This window comes from Calonectris borealis, chromosome 10 (assembly GCF_964195595.1).
Source record: "Calonectris borealis chromosome 10, bCalBor7.hap1.2, whole genome shotgun sequence".
In the NCBI taxonomy this organism is placed as follows: Eukaryota; Metazoa; Chordata; class Aves; order Procellariiformes; family Procellariidae; genus Calonectris; species Calonectris borealis.
Window position 1 is genome coordinate 6,351,499 of NC_134321.1, and position 13,689 is coordinate 6,365,187.

General features: G+C 44.9%; 1 protein-coding gene across 1 annotated transcript in view; it reads left to right on the plus strand.

Annotated features, from left to right (window-relative positions):
- FRMD4B (FERM domain containing 4B) overlaps window positions 1-12,829 on the plus strand; it is an 87,070-nt gene extending 74,241 nt beyond the window's left edge. Inside the window, exons 17-23 of the mRNA XM_075158647.1 lie at window positions 694-922; window positions 4,277-4,333; window positions 5,676-5,823; window positions 7,007-7,132; window positions 8,300-9,105; window positions 9,695-9,827; window positions 11,237-12,829. Coding sequence (XP_075014748.1) covers window positions 694-922; window positions 4,277-4,333; window positions 5,676-5,823; window positions 7,007-7,132; window positions 8,300-9,105; window positions 9,695-9,827; window positions 11,237-11,357 — 1,620 coding nt within the window. The 3' untranslated portion in view covers window positions 11,358-12,829. The remainder of the gene's footprint in view (window positions 1-693; window positions 923-4,276; window positions 4,334-5,675; window positions 5,824-7,006; window positions 7,133-8,299; window positions 9,106-9,694; window positions 9,828-11,236) is intronic.
- The last annotated feature ends 860 nt before the right edge of the window (window positions 12,830-13,689 follow it).

Sequence of the window (13,689 nt, forward strand, 5' to 3'; positions counted from 1 at the left end):
GTTTCTGGACACGTACCGTTCCCCCTCATTCCTTGTGTGATTTGTTAACAAGCTGTATCATCCAAACAGTAAGTAGGTGTTGGGCACTCTGCATCTGTCTTTCACCAAAAACTCGCTGCCCTGGCTTACAGTGCTGGTGTAGTCCATGTCTGCACAAACTGATGCTATTGAAACAAAATCCTACTGACCAGATTTAATAATGTGTTGCTTAGCTGCTCTGCAGCACCTTTCATCTGAGCCTCTCAAAGTTGTTTACAAACAATTAATTAAAGCCTCCGACTCCCTGTTACATAGGTATGGTGATTTCAATTTCCATTTTTGTTTTCTCTAAAGCAGAGGGATATTTTTAAACAGATGTTTTCAGGCTTGGACTTGGAGCAGGAGGTTTAACAGCCTGCAGGCTGGCTTGTAGAACAGAAAGGTCTAAACCTGAATTTAGGAGTCTATTTTACGTCACCCAGGCTTGAGAACTTTGGACCTTTCTCAAGAGATCTCATAATCTTACACTTGTCAGAGAAATAAGATGTAAGGATTTCATATGCTTAGATTGTTTTGTGTATAAACTTCGGTATTTCTGTGTTCTGTGCTCAAGATTTCGCTTCATTACCACAAAAAGAGATCATCTATCCAATAACCTTTGTTGATAATTTCTACCCAGAGTACAAGCAAATAACTCATCTCACAAATTTGCAGGATCCCGCTTTGCAGGACTTGGAGAGCAATTTTATCATACAGCAAAAGCTGGTGGAAGCTGCAAAGAAACTTGCCAGTGAGCCAGACCTCTGCAAAAATGTGAAGAAGAAAAGAAAGCAAGAGTATGCTGATGCTGTAAAAAAGCTGCAAGAGATAGAGAATTCCATAAATGAATATAGAATCAAGTGTGGCAAAAAACCAACCCAGAAATCAACTCTTACTCTACCAGGTAGGCAAGAGAATTCCCCGTGTTCTGATGAAAACAGGGGGGGGGAAAAAGTAATTTGGCTCACTTACAGGTTTTGTTTACATCTCCTCTATATGATTTTTATCTTCTCCAAGGCAGTTAAGTAAGAAAAATAGAGATGCAATTGCTGCATCTGATACGATAAGTGCACTGCTTATAGGCTGAGGGCAGAATAAGCTGCGGTTTTAGGAACAAGTGCAGACGCGTTCCAGCACCAGGTACAGACCGAAGGTGCTGTACATAGAAAGGCTGGCAGGAGCATCTCGGCCGAAACTGGTGTGGTGTCTGAATTCATCGTGCATTGAGTGCGGTTCCATGTCTAAGCTGCCACGTGCAAGACCTCTCTCCCTTCCTTTCCACAAATGCTTCAGTTCTAGCAAAAATAGAGCATGTGAGTTTTTCTACAGGATCAAGGAAATAAGGATCAAAGACTTTGTTTCTTGATTAAAAATTACTGATTTCCAGGAAGACATAAATGAAGTTCAAGAGTTTGTGAATGCAAATAGTGGCAAACAGATTTTTGACTAAATGCATTTGCTGTTGATGAGCACAGTGAAAGCGGATACCCTTGCCCTCTCCATTCTGAAAGTGTGATTTTTCCGAAGGAAGGTGAGATTCTTGCTGCTTCATAGGATAAAGCATGGATGCTTAGAATCATAGAATCATTAAGGTTGGAAAAGACCTCCAAGATCGAGTCCAACCATCAACTCAACACCACCATGCCTTGCTAATATCCAAGCCAGTTGAAGGAGTTTGGGAGTAGTAAAAGCTCTTAGGTATTGCAGGTTCTTCTAGTTTCTATAGTGAGTAACAGTTTTAGGACACGTTTTACTTCTCCCCTCCATGGAAAACATATATGGATAATTGTTAATGTTTAATTGATTTCTTTTTTCCCCTTTGTCCCAGAGGAAATGCTTTTTTGTGAGGTTAGTGGGGTTTTTCCTGGGAATTGCAAGGTGGGAAAGAAAATGGAAGATTTTTCTGCTTTTTATATTGATAACCCTCTTACTGACCCTTGAGACGAGACCTCTTGCCAATATGTATTTTCCTTGGAGGAGATCCTTCTCCTGTGCACTGCCAGGTTTCTGCTGGGGAAACCTTCACCATGTCCCATTCCTGTTGAGAGCTTGGTTTGGATTCTTACCCAGTACAAACCACAGCAGCACTGGGCTATCCATCATCCCAAAGTGCTTATTCTGAAAGGTTGATGATCGCTATTTAATGTGGCCCAGCTAGTTCCTGATTGACAGAGATGAGGAAAACATCTGTTTTTCCAGTCTCTTGCTCACCAATCTGGATACTAATTGTGGGAGGTCCTGTATTACCTGGGACACGTGATGTGTAGCAACGACCAGGAAGCTACTGAAGACCAGTGAGCAGCGAGAGCCCCATGAGGCAGCATCCGTGCGCCGTCACTGTTGTTTGTTGCAGGCAGTTTTTTGTCCTGTTGTGCAAACAAGCAACTTAGGAGTTGGTCCTTATACATTTAGCCCATCGTTTTGCAACATTTGATACATGACATCCTTGTTTGCTGTCTGGGAAGGTGGACACGGCCAGAAGGGACTAGACTGTGTCTCAGAGGGTCTCCCTGCAGGTAGAGACTGCAAGACAGCAAATACTTAGCCAGCAATAAGTTAGCTGCATTCCCTTCCAGTTCCCGACTCTTGCACTGCAGTGTGTATTTATTTACCTGAGGCAGAACTGTCATCTCCTTCAATAACTGATTTTATGTGTAACCTTTTCACCATCGCTGACGGTACTCTTGGGCCCGAGGTACAGGGTTTCAGAAGGCTGAGCAGTGACGAGTCACTTGCGTCTGTGAATTTGGGGAATGACTCATTGGAAATAATGTATTAAATAGTAACATTGATTTATTGACTCAAACCATAGCTATTTTCATCCCAGCCCCCAAGGGATGGGAGCTGAAGGACATACTGGACTGTCTCCTGCTCCCCATGTTCCACTCTCCCTTTCCTTTGCTTCCTCTGTAGCCCAGAGTTTCTTCTACTTTTGCAGAGAATTGCACAGATTTAGGATTTAAATTCAGAGCTCCCCCATATGTCAGCATTGCAGACCCCACATGAATCCAGTAGCGTAGCTTTAGACTGGGGTTTTTTTTCATAGGTAGGTTTTTTTCCTCCTTGCACTGGGCCCAGTTCCATATTTCACCACCACATGGTCAAATTCACGTGAATAAGCTCCCCTGAAGCTTTTTCTCAGTGTCGAGTTGCAAGCAGAGCTGCAACCCGTCCTTGGTGGTCTGACAAGTCCCCTCAGGGCAGGGGCCAGCCCTGATGTTTTGCTGTTCTTGAAAAGCTGCTCTATTTACCGAATTCTTGTAACCAGACCTTTCCTCGCAGCAAAGTGCGACAGCAAGGGAGCAACGTACTTTGCATATGCTCATGATGAGTGATGGAGGAAGCAGGTGTCATACACAAAGTGGCTGCCACCGTCTTCTTTTGTTGCTTCCTATCCCTCTTGCATGGAGGTTCATGTAGACTTTTTTACCCCACCAGCACTGTGTCTTGCCAGAAACGGCCTAGGAACAGATTTTTCTATGGGTTAATTATCTGTTGTGCTGCTTTTTATCGCCAGCCTAATTTCTCTGCCGCTGCTGGTCTGTTCTAAACCTTACCAAGGACAGGCTGTTTCTGAGTGAGTGGCAGTGTGCAATATCAAGGTGAGAGGACAGGCAGGTGCAGTAAAACGTTTTGAATAAATAACAAAATTTATTCAAAAATTATTAAAAGAAACAGAAAAAGATTGCAATGTCCATACAACAGTTATTGCTCTCTGTGTTGTTGGAATTTGCAATAACTTGATTGAAATCAGTGGAATTATTCTGGATTGATATTAGTTTAATTGAAACAGAATTTGTATGCTGATAAAACATTCAAAAGTGAATGCCAGATTTCAAAAGGCATTTCGTACCTACCTGGTGGGATTTCAGGTGTACCTAGAGGAGAGTAGATGCTAGCAGCCAAGATCTACATGTCTGTGTAGGCTTCTGACTCCTATTGAAGCACCAAAACACCCTGTGAGATCTGTTGGAAGTTGAGTGGAAAACACCTTCGTAAATCTTGGCCTGAGTCCCACTGCAGTTGGAAAAAATCTCCTTTGATAATTAGTTAGGTAGCTTGCTGATCTGCAGTGAGCACAACTAGGTCACGATATACTCCAAAGCAGGGCTGTCTTCAGGCTGTTGAGAGCTAAAGCATACAGATTGTGGTGTTACAAGTAGCAGCCATCTCTGAAGCTGTAGAAAATAAACTGTATGTGATATTTGGAAATTAATGTTGGGTCTCCTATGCTTAAAGTACTTGTTTTCATTCACAGATGATATAATTCCATCTGAGAGCAGCTCCCTGTCCGATACAACCACCTATGATGATGGTATGTTGCTTATCCTTTCCTTCCTATGAAGTGTGCCCCTTCGGAGACATTCCTTTGACTTCATGTCCTTTAGCCTACTACTTTGGTGGCTTTCGATGACAAATTACTTTATAATGGAGGAAAAAAGAGCTTAATCAGGAATGTCTTTCCTCAAATGGGTTAGTTATTGAAAGTTTCCGCTCTGTAAGCTGATCTGAGTTGTTTTTAGAGAAGGTGATTGGTTTTAACACGACCAACCTGCGAGCTGAAGGCTTTGAATTTCAAATAAATACTTCATCCCTAGGACCTGGGCAGAGGCGGATGAGGGCTGGAGGAGTTATGAGCTGGGAGGATTTGCCCAGCCCTTCTGTCCTCACAGCTACTATAAAACTTACAAAAAAAGTAGAATAGTCACAGATATTAACGATCTGTTTACGTTGATCTGTTACGTAGTGAGCTTGCATCTTGCATGGGTATGGTGTTTGCTCAGCTTACTCATTTCACACACACACCCACAGACACACACATTCACGCCCTGTTCCACAAGGTGGAAAGGACTTGGCTTGCCTCTCCCTTAAACTGGATAATCATCATTTGGGGACAAACATTATCTAAATTATTACTCACTTTTCAGTTAGGGCCTGATTCTGATCTTACTTTGTCCCAGTTTTAGGCTTGTACAACCCATCTGGTGCTTTAAAATGGAGTTACACCTGATTCCTGCTTGTACAAGTAGAAGTAGAGCCAGGGCTTTGGCTTCTGAAAGTGTTCTCTGTGATGCTCCTCCTGCATTTATATGTGTTAGTTGGAGTTTCCTCTTGGCTCTGGTGGGACCTGGGTTGTGCCTTAAGCAAAGTGAGAACAAGGATCAAACCAGTGTCTTCCCAATTGCCTTCAGCCAAATGTGTCTGTCGGTTGTCTTTGCTCATTCAGTTGCTTTTGAAGTCAGTCCCTTTTAGGTTGTATTTCAAAACTAATTCTTAAAATGTCGTTTACAAGTAAAGAGCTGGAAGGTGAGGGAGAGGAACTGGCCTCCGCGGAGGCTGAGCTTGCCTGCTCGGCTCTGGGAGGGATTGTGCTGCAAACAGGTGTTTTCCCAAGGAAGTTCCACTTTGTGATCTGGCGCAGCCCCGAGCTGTGTGTAATCTCCGTAGCAGTCGGTGCTGCCGAGATCTGTATGAGCCTTCCCGGTGTCCTGTCTGCGTGGAGGAGAGCTTGGTGCAGGCAGGAGAGCCTTTCTAGGTTCACAGCTTCTGTCCTTTTCTCTGTAGTGCAAAGTGTTTCTGCTTAGGGCCCATGGATTTGTATATAGGGCAAAAATATCGAGGATTTTGTTAATAAGATACATATTGCTTTCCAACAGTCAATGAATCGCTTCCTGTGCCAGCACAGAGACCCAGCTCTGCGCAGCTTTCTCCAAGGCTTCCTCCACCAAAGTCCCTCGGGGTGGAGAGAATTCATCTCAGAAAGTCATCCATAAACGAGCAGCTCTTGGAAACCAGACACTCCAGGTAGGGCACATCTCGCTGCCGCTGTGCTCTCCGCCTTGCTGGCGTGAGCTCTGTCTTGCCCCTGCCAAGACTCGTGTTACTACGGGTACTCCAGCGGAGCCTGCTGCCTCCACAGTCCTCTGCGATTACAGGATTTGGTGATGGGAGCTAAATTTCCTGTTCAGTTACAAAAGTGTGTATAAGCAGTTGTCACGGTCTCTGAAATTGTGGGGTAGTGTAGTCTTTGTGAAGAGGTTCGAGACGGGTGGGAAATTTAATAGCAAGGGCTGTATTTAAGGAATTACTCGTGCCCACCAGTGCTGTCACCCTTTATCTCCGTTTCTGTGGTTTGTTTTCAGTATTAATTAAACAACTTGTAGTTTTCCCGATGACTGTGCTTAATGGCTTCAGATAACACCAAACCATACCCATCCCTCCTGATGGTATCAGTAGTTCAGGTACATTATCAAAGCATACAGAATTCGCATAAGTCCTGACAGGCAATTCTCCATTAAGAGCGGAGTTACTGGGATTCAACCAGCTACCATCATTAGTGCCAGCGTCAGTGACTGGCTGAGGTTCCTGTACGTATCCGTGGGGTTTGGGCACTTTCTGAGCTAGAAGAACAGTTCCATGGAGTGCATCGATAGCAGTAGCTCTGCTGGATCATGTTATGTGGGTCTGATCTGGTGCTAGTTGTTCTCAGTGTAAGGATTCCCACTGATCTTGATATTTCTTGGACGGTCTTGTGTGAGCAGGCTGTTGAAGTCATGCTTAAAAATGTTTTAAAGCTTTGGGCAATGTCATGTCTTTGCATTTTTCTCGTCTGTCCCTCAAGATAAGCAGAACATTCCTCCACATGAAGTTCAGAAGTTGAATTATAGCCATATGTAACCATTTAGCTGTGACGTGCTTCATTTTAAAACCCGATTCCTTTGCTTCTCTGTTACCTGCTCTGTCTCTTCTGCTTCATACTTCCGTCTTTTGGCAGCAGCTTTTCCCACCTGTGAGGACCTCCCTTGAAGAGGGGGTGGAATTCTTCCTGTTAAACAATTCTGTTCTTTATACGGAGAAGCACATCCAGTTATGCCCTTACCTGTTTTTTCTGCCCTTCGTTTTGTTTCCTCAAGACTTAAGGTGCATGTATTGTGTGCTGCGACTTGCATGGCGTTTAACCTAACTGGGGTGGTCTCCTTCATTACAGGGACCCGCTTTCGACTCACAGCAGTCCTTACCGAACCCTGGACCGGCCGCCCCAGCCCCATGGGGGGAGAAGCATGCCTACAACCCCCGTGCTCACACGCAATGCCTACAGTAGCAGCCACTTACAGTAAGGGGGCTTTGTTTTAAGTGCGATGTCCATCTTAGGCAGCAGAAGAATAAAAGCAAATGGTGTTAAGAGGGCTAAGGGTTCTTTGCTGTGCAGCTTTCCCGACAGCAGGGTCAGGCTCTCAAAATGTCTTTTCTGGATATCGGAGGCACAAGGTTAATATTAGCCACCACTTTCTGGCACAGTCCTGCACCAGTTTTGTGACATGCGAGTCAGGGTGTTTATGTGAGCGCGAACCCTGTCTGGGCAAATAGCAGCACACACAAACGGGTGTCTGCAAAATTAGGAGTGAGATGGAAGCTGGCACACAAATATTGCCTATCTGATCATGAAAGACTATAGGAGAAGGGTCATTTCCAGATAGGCACCTATAGGGAGTTTTAACAAGTAACGTTGGTTCAAAAAGTTACTGTAAAATACTTTTAAGATAGCCAGAATTTATTTTACAGTTCCTTTGTAGCCTCGTTTTCTAACAAAGTGAGGCTTATGAAACTGTATTGTCTGTCAGCTAGTGGTCTCCCCACAAAAACTTGTCCACGAGCTGACAGATGTCTGCTGTGGATTATGTTTCTACAAGCCTCCTGAAAAAGTAAGTGGCCAGATAGAGGAGAGAGATCCCAATTAGTGCCCTTTCTGTGGGAAGAGAGCTGCAATGTGAGCTCACCTATGTTATTAGACAGCTGAGAATCCGTGCTGGGGAAGGAGAGGTGCAATAAATCTTATTTTATCAAGAGCTCATGGTTTATTTGGCTGGGGTGATGCAGCCTTGAGAGACAGAGTCATAGGAAACCCGTCTTCCTAATGTTCTGCTCCTAGCTCGGTTACTGGTGTAGACTTTACCTACTTAAAAACTAAGAGCGCCCTCCTGTAAATCGTTACAAAATGTGAGTTTGTGAGTCTTGCTGCACGTATCCCTGTCACAGATTAACCCTGCTCACCATGATAGGTTTTTATAGGAGAGATCTCCTAATGTTGCAGCAAATCTAAAATTCAGCCAAGCTGAATTTCTTGCAATGCAGATGTTCTATGTGGAAGATAAGACTGGGTTTGTATTGTGCTTTGACCGGGGAGGCAGCATGCCTGACTTGCCCGTGCGTGCTCTCTCCAGCTCTGTGTGTATGTTTGCGTGTGACTGCCTTTAACCAACCTACATCTGTGTTGTTTCAGGCCAGATGTTTCCCCGCACCATTGCCGGCAGCGCAGCGGAAGTCTGGAATCCCAAACCCACCTGCTGTCCGAGACTCCTGCTGAAAAGGCAGCCTTCACCCTCTCAAAGTCCCAGCGAAGCAGCAGCACGGAGATCCTCGATGACGGATCATCCTACACTAGCCAGTCAAGTGCAGAATATTACTGCGTGACACCTACTCCCAATCCATATTATACTACTCAGACGCTCGACAACAGGACGAGGGGTCGAAGACGGTCAAAGAAACAAAACATTTCCGCTGCAAATTCAGGAAGTATGCCAAATCTTGCCCAGAAGGATGTCCGCAACGGTGTCTACCACAAAAGCCAGGAGCAGCCTTCCTCTAGTTACTATATTTCTGGATATTCCCCATACACCGAATCTGACGTTTATTACAATGGAGGATATGTTTATGAGAGTGATACGGAGGGACAGTACAGTGTCAATCCTTCCTATCGCTCATCGGCACATTACGGATATGACCGTTACAGGGAATTCAGGTCTTACCATGAGGATGAAGTGGACAGAGTACCGCACAACCCGTATGCAACCCTAAGGCTTCCTAGGAAGCAAGTTGCTAAAACGGAGCATATAACCAAAAACATTCACAAGGCCTTAGTAGCAGAGCATCTCCGTGGTTGGTACCAGCGTGCCTCCAGTCAAAAGGAACAGGGTCATAGCCTGCAGGCAGGCTTTGAGTCTGACAGAGGATCTCAAAGGAGTTTGGGCTTTGCCGGTCTGCAGGTGCCGTGCTCTCCTAGCAGTCGGGTGTCGTCTTTCTCTTTGGGTAATGTCTGATTTTTTCTATGCCGAGTGTTTTTCTAAGTCCCTGCTGTGCATCAAATTCTGCCCCCTCCGCTGCCTCGATGAAGTCAGCAGAGTAGAAGCAAGGCTAGAGCTCTGTCCTGAAAGGTAGCTGAGGAACTGCATAAGATCTTTCTTCCATGCTTGGGAAGAAAGACTTGCTTGTTGCCTTCTCCTGTGGGTAAAACTGCCTTTTACTCTTTATAAGCGCAGTAGTCCAAAGAAGCACAAAGAGCCATATGGGTTTCAAACATGCGTCTTTACCAGCTAGAAGCAATGTGCAAAACTTCATGCCATGTAAATGCAGTTGCCGTGATGGCTTCCAAAATACAGTACAATGAGCATCACTGGATGGGTCAGAAAGTCTTTTTAAAGAGATTCCCTAGCTCCAAAATACCACCTGCACAGTGCTTTCCTTCCTGCAGGGCTTGTAAATCATGTTTTGTGTTTGCATTGTCTGCTTGTGTGTTCTGCAGAAACCCATAGAGGTTGCTAATGAGAATTGTCTCATTTGTCTCAGCTGATTTAGCTGGAGAAAGGTCTAATTTGCTGTAATTTTTCTTTAATTCCAGCATCTTCTGCAAACACTGCTGGGAACTGGCGAAACCCCCTTGCACTGGGACTTTCAGACTATGATACGTTGTCTCATTCCTCTTATGCCAGCTGTTATGGGAATGTTTATGGCAACCTTCCTTTGCAGAGCAGGTGAGTAGAGTATATCAAGATTTTCTGCCCTTCCTCCTGCATTTCACAGGCTATTAAAACTTCTGAGAAAATCAGCTTCATTTCAAAGGGCCAGGATGAAGAGTAATTATAAAATCGACTTTGTGAGAGCAAGTCTTCTCTGTGTGGAGTGGATCGGCTGTACCACCGATATTCAAGGAAGGGGGAAGCAGTGGTAGTGAAGGACGAATTCATTTGTTGCACAGCCTTTTTCCTCGGGCTGATGCTGGACCGTCGAAGATCTTGCACTCCCCCGTAGCTGCGATGCTCGGAGCAGTGTTGTGGGCAGAGCAGCGGCTGAGCCCTGTCCCTCTCACCCCCTGTGACAGGAGGTCTCTCCTGCACCCCATCCGCAGTCCGGCAGGACACAGTCCTGTCGTGTTTCTGAAGCTGTAGTGCCCGTGCTGATAAACTTTTGGAAGAACGAGGAAAGGAAACACCTCTCCAACCTCGTGTCTGAGTGCTGGCGTTCAAAGGCAATACCGCATCTGCCAAACGCATCTGGCTTGGCAGAGCTTAGCCCAGGCACCAGGCAGGACGTGCTGCTGCTCGTGGGGGCTCTCCCGAGGACTGCGCGGAGCCCAGGGTCTGCTCTGTCCTTGCAGAAATTCCTGCAACTCTCTCACTGCTTCTACTTGGTGTTTTCGGTCTCTTTCCCCGGCTACCGTACGCTGGCTGTTACCAGAGCCCTCCTGTCCAGGGGAATGGCTCTGCCCACACAAATGCCATCACGTTTAAGGACGCTTATGCTAAGCGTAGTCAGCTGTAGTAAGTACCCTAAGTTTGTGCCTCCTGCTTTGTAGGTTGCGCTTGCTGCCAGGCTGACTTGTGTGAAATTACTGAATTTTTAATTTTGTTTGTTTTAGAATAAATGGAAGTGTAAGAAAAGATACAAAAACTTCTGCTAGATCCTTGTTTCTAAGCTAAATGCCATGGGCTTTTTTATTGCAGTGATTTAAAAGATCTCCAGTAACAGTGTTTAAAAATACAGTTTCTACTGAATTTTTAACTTCCTGTAATTGGGCTTTGAAAACTCTGCTTATTTTGGCAGCTTTATCTAAATTAGGTTTATTAGCTATTAATTTTCCATATTCTGAACCACTTGTCTAATCGTTCATCTATTTTCTATTTTAATGTGATTATGGCAAACGAGCAATCAGTATGCCCTACAGTCTTGACAATTTTGAGCAGCTGAGATCCTGTTGCACACAATTTTACTAATTACAGCACGAAAACTGCGTTTGTGTTTGGATCCAAATTACGCTGGGGTGAACTCACAGTAAGCAGCATTACTTCAAGCCCAAGGGAGTTGCGTGAGTTTGAGTAGCACTTGAGGGTCTGGGGAAGACGCTCAGCTCTCGCCGATCCCTGACGCCGTGTCTCTCTTACAGAGCGTATGCAGAGACGAGCCAGCTGGGTGGCGATGATGAGAGCCGGGTGGAAGAAGACTTGCACAGCAACGAGCAGAGGTTATTCTGGCACGAGGATTCAAAGCCCGGGACGCTCGTGTAGACTGCCTGCAGCCCCGCATTCGTAGCCTTGCGTGCCTTGCACAAAATGCTGTGACTCCGAGGCAGATCTCGGGTGGAACTTCCAAACCGAACAAAAAAAGGAAGCAGGCTCTTTTGCTGGGAAAGATTAAATTCAGCATTAAGAGGGACTGTAGCAAACTGACAAAGTCTTACCACGAATGGCGTTTCTTTCTGAATCCAGATAGCCTACATGAGCAAGGGCAAGCCAGTTTAATCTATGACTAGATGCAGCACTTGGTTGAAGTATTTATATTTAGCAAGCACTTTTTTGGAAGATTGGAAGGTGTTGAAGGCAAACCTCAGCGAAAAAAAAAATGTGAAAAGGAGACTCTTATGGAAAAACCAGGAATTCTAGGAGCACAGTTCTGATGTCTGAAAGAAGAAGAAATGAAAATTTATTCTGCCATGGCTTATGATGACCTGGAAGGACTTTCGTAAGCTTATGAAGGATAGATACTGTGTGTGTGAGTGAGGCAAAGAGTGACTTAATCAGTATTGGAATATTACTTGAAGGAAGGCTGGATTTTTTTTTTTATTATAGAGGTTTGAATGAGTTTATGGGGTGTTGTTAAGAGTGTTTGTTAGCACCACAAGCAAGTTCTGGAAAGAAAAGAATTTGCTGACACAATATGTCATGTAAAACTATAGGCGGTTGTGGATTTTGGAAACAGAAGCAGTAAACTTTGAACTCTCTTTTCCATGATAAAGTGTAATTAATAACCTCCCATTTAATGAACTTTCCATGGTACAACTTCACTGTGCGGAGGAGTAGGCAAATTTTCACGGTGGCTGCACAGTGACCCCCGTTCATCGGGTGACGATTACATTTTGCTTTGCCACAGTGAATCGAGGATCCGCAGTGGGGAGCTCCAGTGATCACACGGCGAACAATTCGATTGTAACGGCCAGTATTTTAAGGTGGATGCAAACACAAACAGCCAAGTGGGTGCCTTAAAATGAGGGGCATTAGGATTGTACCGCGAGTCATCTGAACTGCCAGGTGCGTTGCAAAGTCACTAAGTGACAGAACAGCGTTGTTCACGAAACCATTTGTGTAGGAAAAAAGTGCGACTGCAGTCTTGATCTAAGAGGGATAAACCTACCTCACGTCATCCATCTGTAGGAATAAATTGGCATGGGTTATCTTGCGTGATTTCTGACGACTCGCTTGCATACGGTAAAATCTCTCTCGTTTCTCAGCTGTACTGTGCTTCAGGATTCCATAAATGGTGCTGTTTTTTTCTTTTATACAAAGGATTAGTTACTCCTTGTTCATATTGTGAATAGAAAAGTTTCTGATAAACCTTTTTGACGTTTTTTACCAGTATTCCAGAGCATGTAATATATACAGAAGGACACACTTGTTAAGCTGGTACTTAGTCTTTGTATTGTTAGAGTCGCGATTTGGAATTAAACGAACAAAAACAAAATAAAAAATAACTTATTTCCTTGGTTTTGCATATTTGTATAGCCTTCTAGAAATGCAAGAGCTCTTTTTGCTTATTCTTTTATTACTTCTGAATTTTTTAGACCTATTATTTTGTATAGGTCAATAAACTAAAAAGTGTGCTTACCAAAACCACTTCAGCATTCCTCCTATTTCTACTCGAGTGCTTGGAAAAGTGCAGCGTGTGTTACTTCAGGGCTTTAAAGTAAGAAGAGAGTAAATCACCGTGGTCTGATTTCTTTTGGCCTGTGGTGTTAGGTTGGGTGCCGAGGGTCAGTGGCCTTAGCTGCTGTGCAGATCCCCCAACCCGGGGCAGGAGTTGTTGCTGGGGGAAGCATGGCCCGGGGCAGTTCAGACCCTCCCAAAACACGTCTGTAAGTCTGAATTTCTGATGGTCAAGGAGTGGTGGTCAGCGCCTTTGCAGGGGCCTCTCGGGCACAGCTGCCCTGGGGGAGCTGAGCTGGGCTCGTGCAGCATCCCCGTGGGGGGGTGGCTCTCCCTGGACCTGCTCCCAGCCTCAGCTCGGCAGTGATGCACAGACAGAGGTGGCCTCCTGTTTCTGGAAATACTTCTTACTCATCTATCCTTGCACCTAAAAACTGCTGCAGCCTTTCCCCTTTGGAGCGTGGCTCTTGGGGTTTGTGTTGCTCATCTGCTGGCTCCTCTTTTGAGTTTGTGCCCTCCGAGACGCCCACCTTTCTGGAAGAGCAGCTTGGCTTCTAGATGTACAACTGCTTTTGCACCCTGGTCACCAAGCAGTTGAGGTTACTCAGTCTCACTCTCCTCTCTTCAGAGTTATTTGTCATTTCCGACTTTTTGTGGCATCCATAAGCTTTACCACCACCACTGAATTTTATGCTTATTT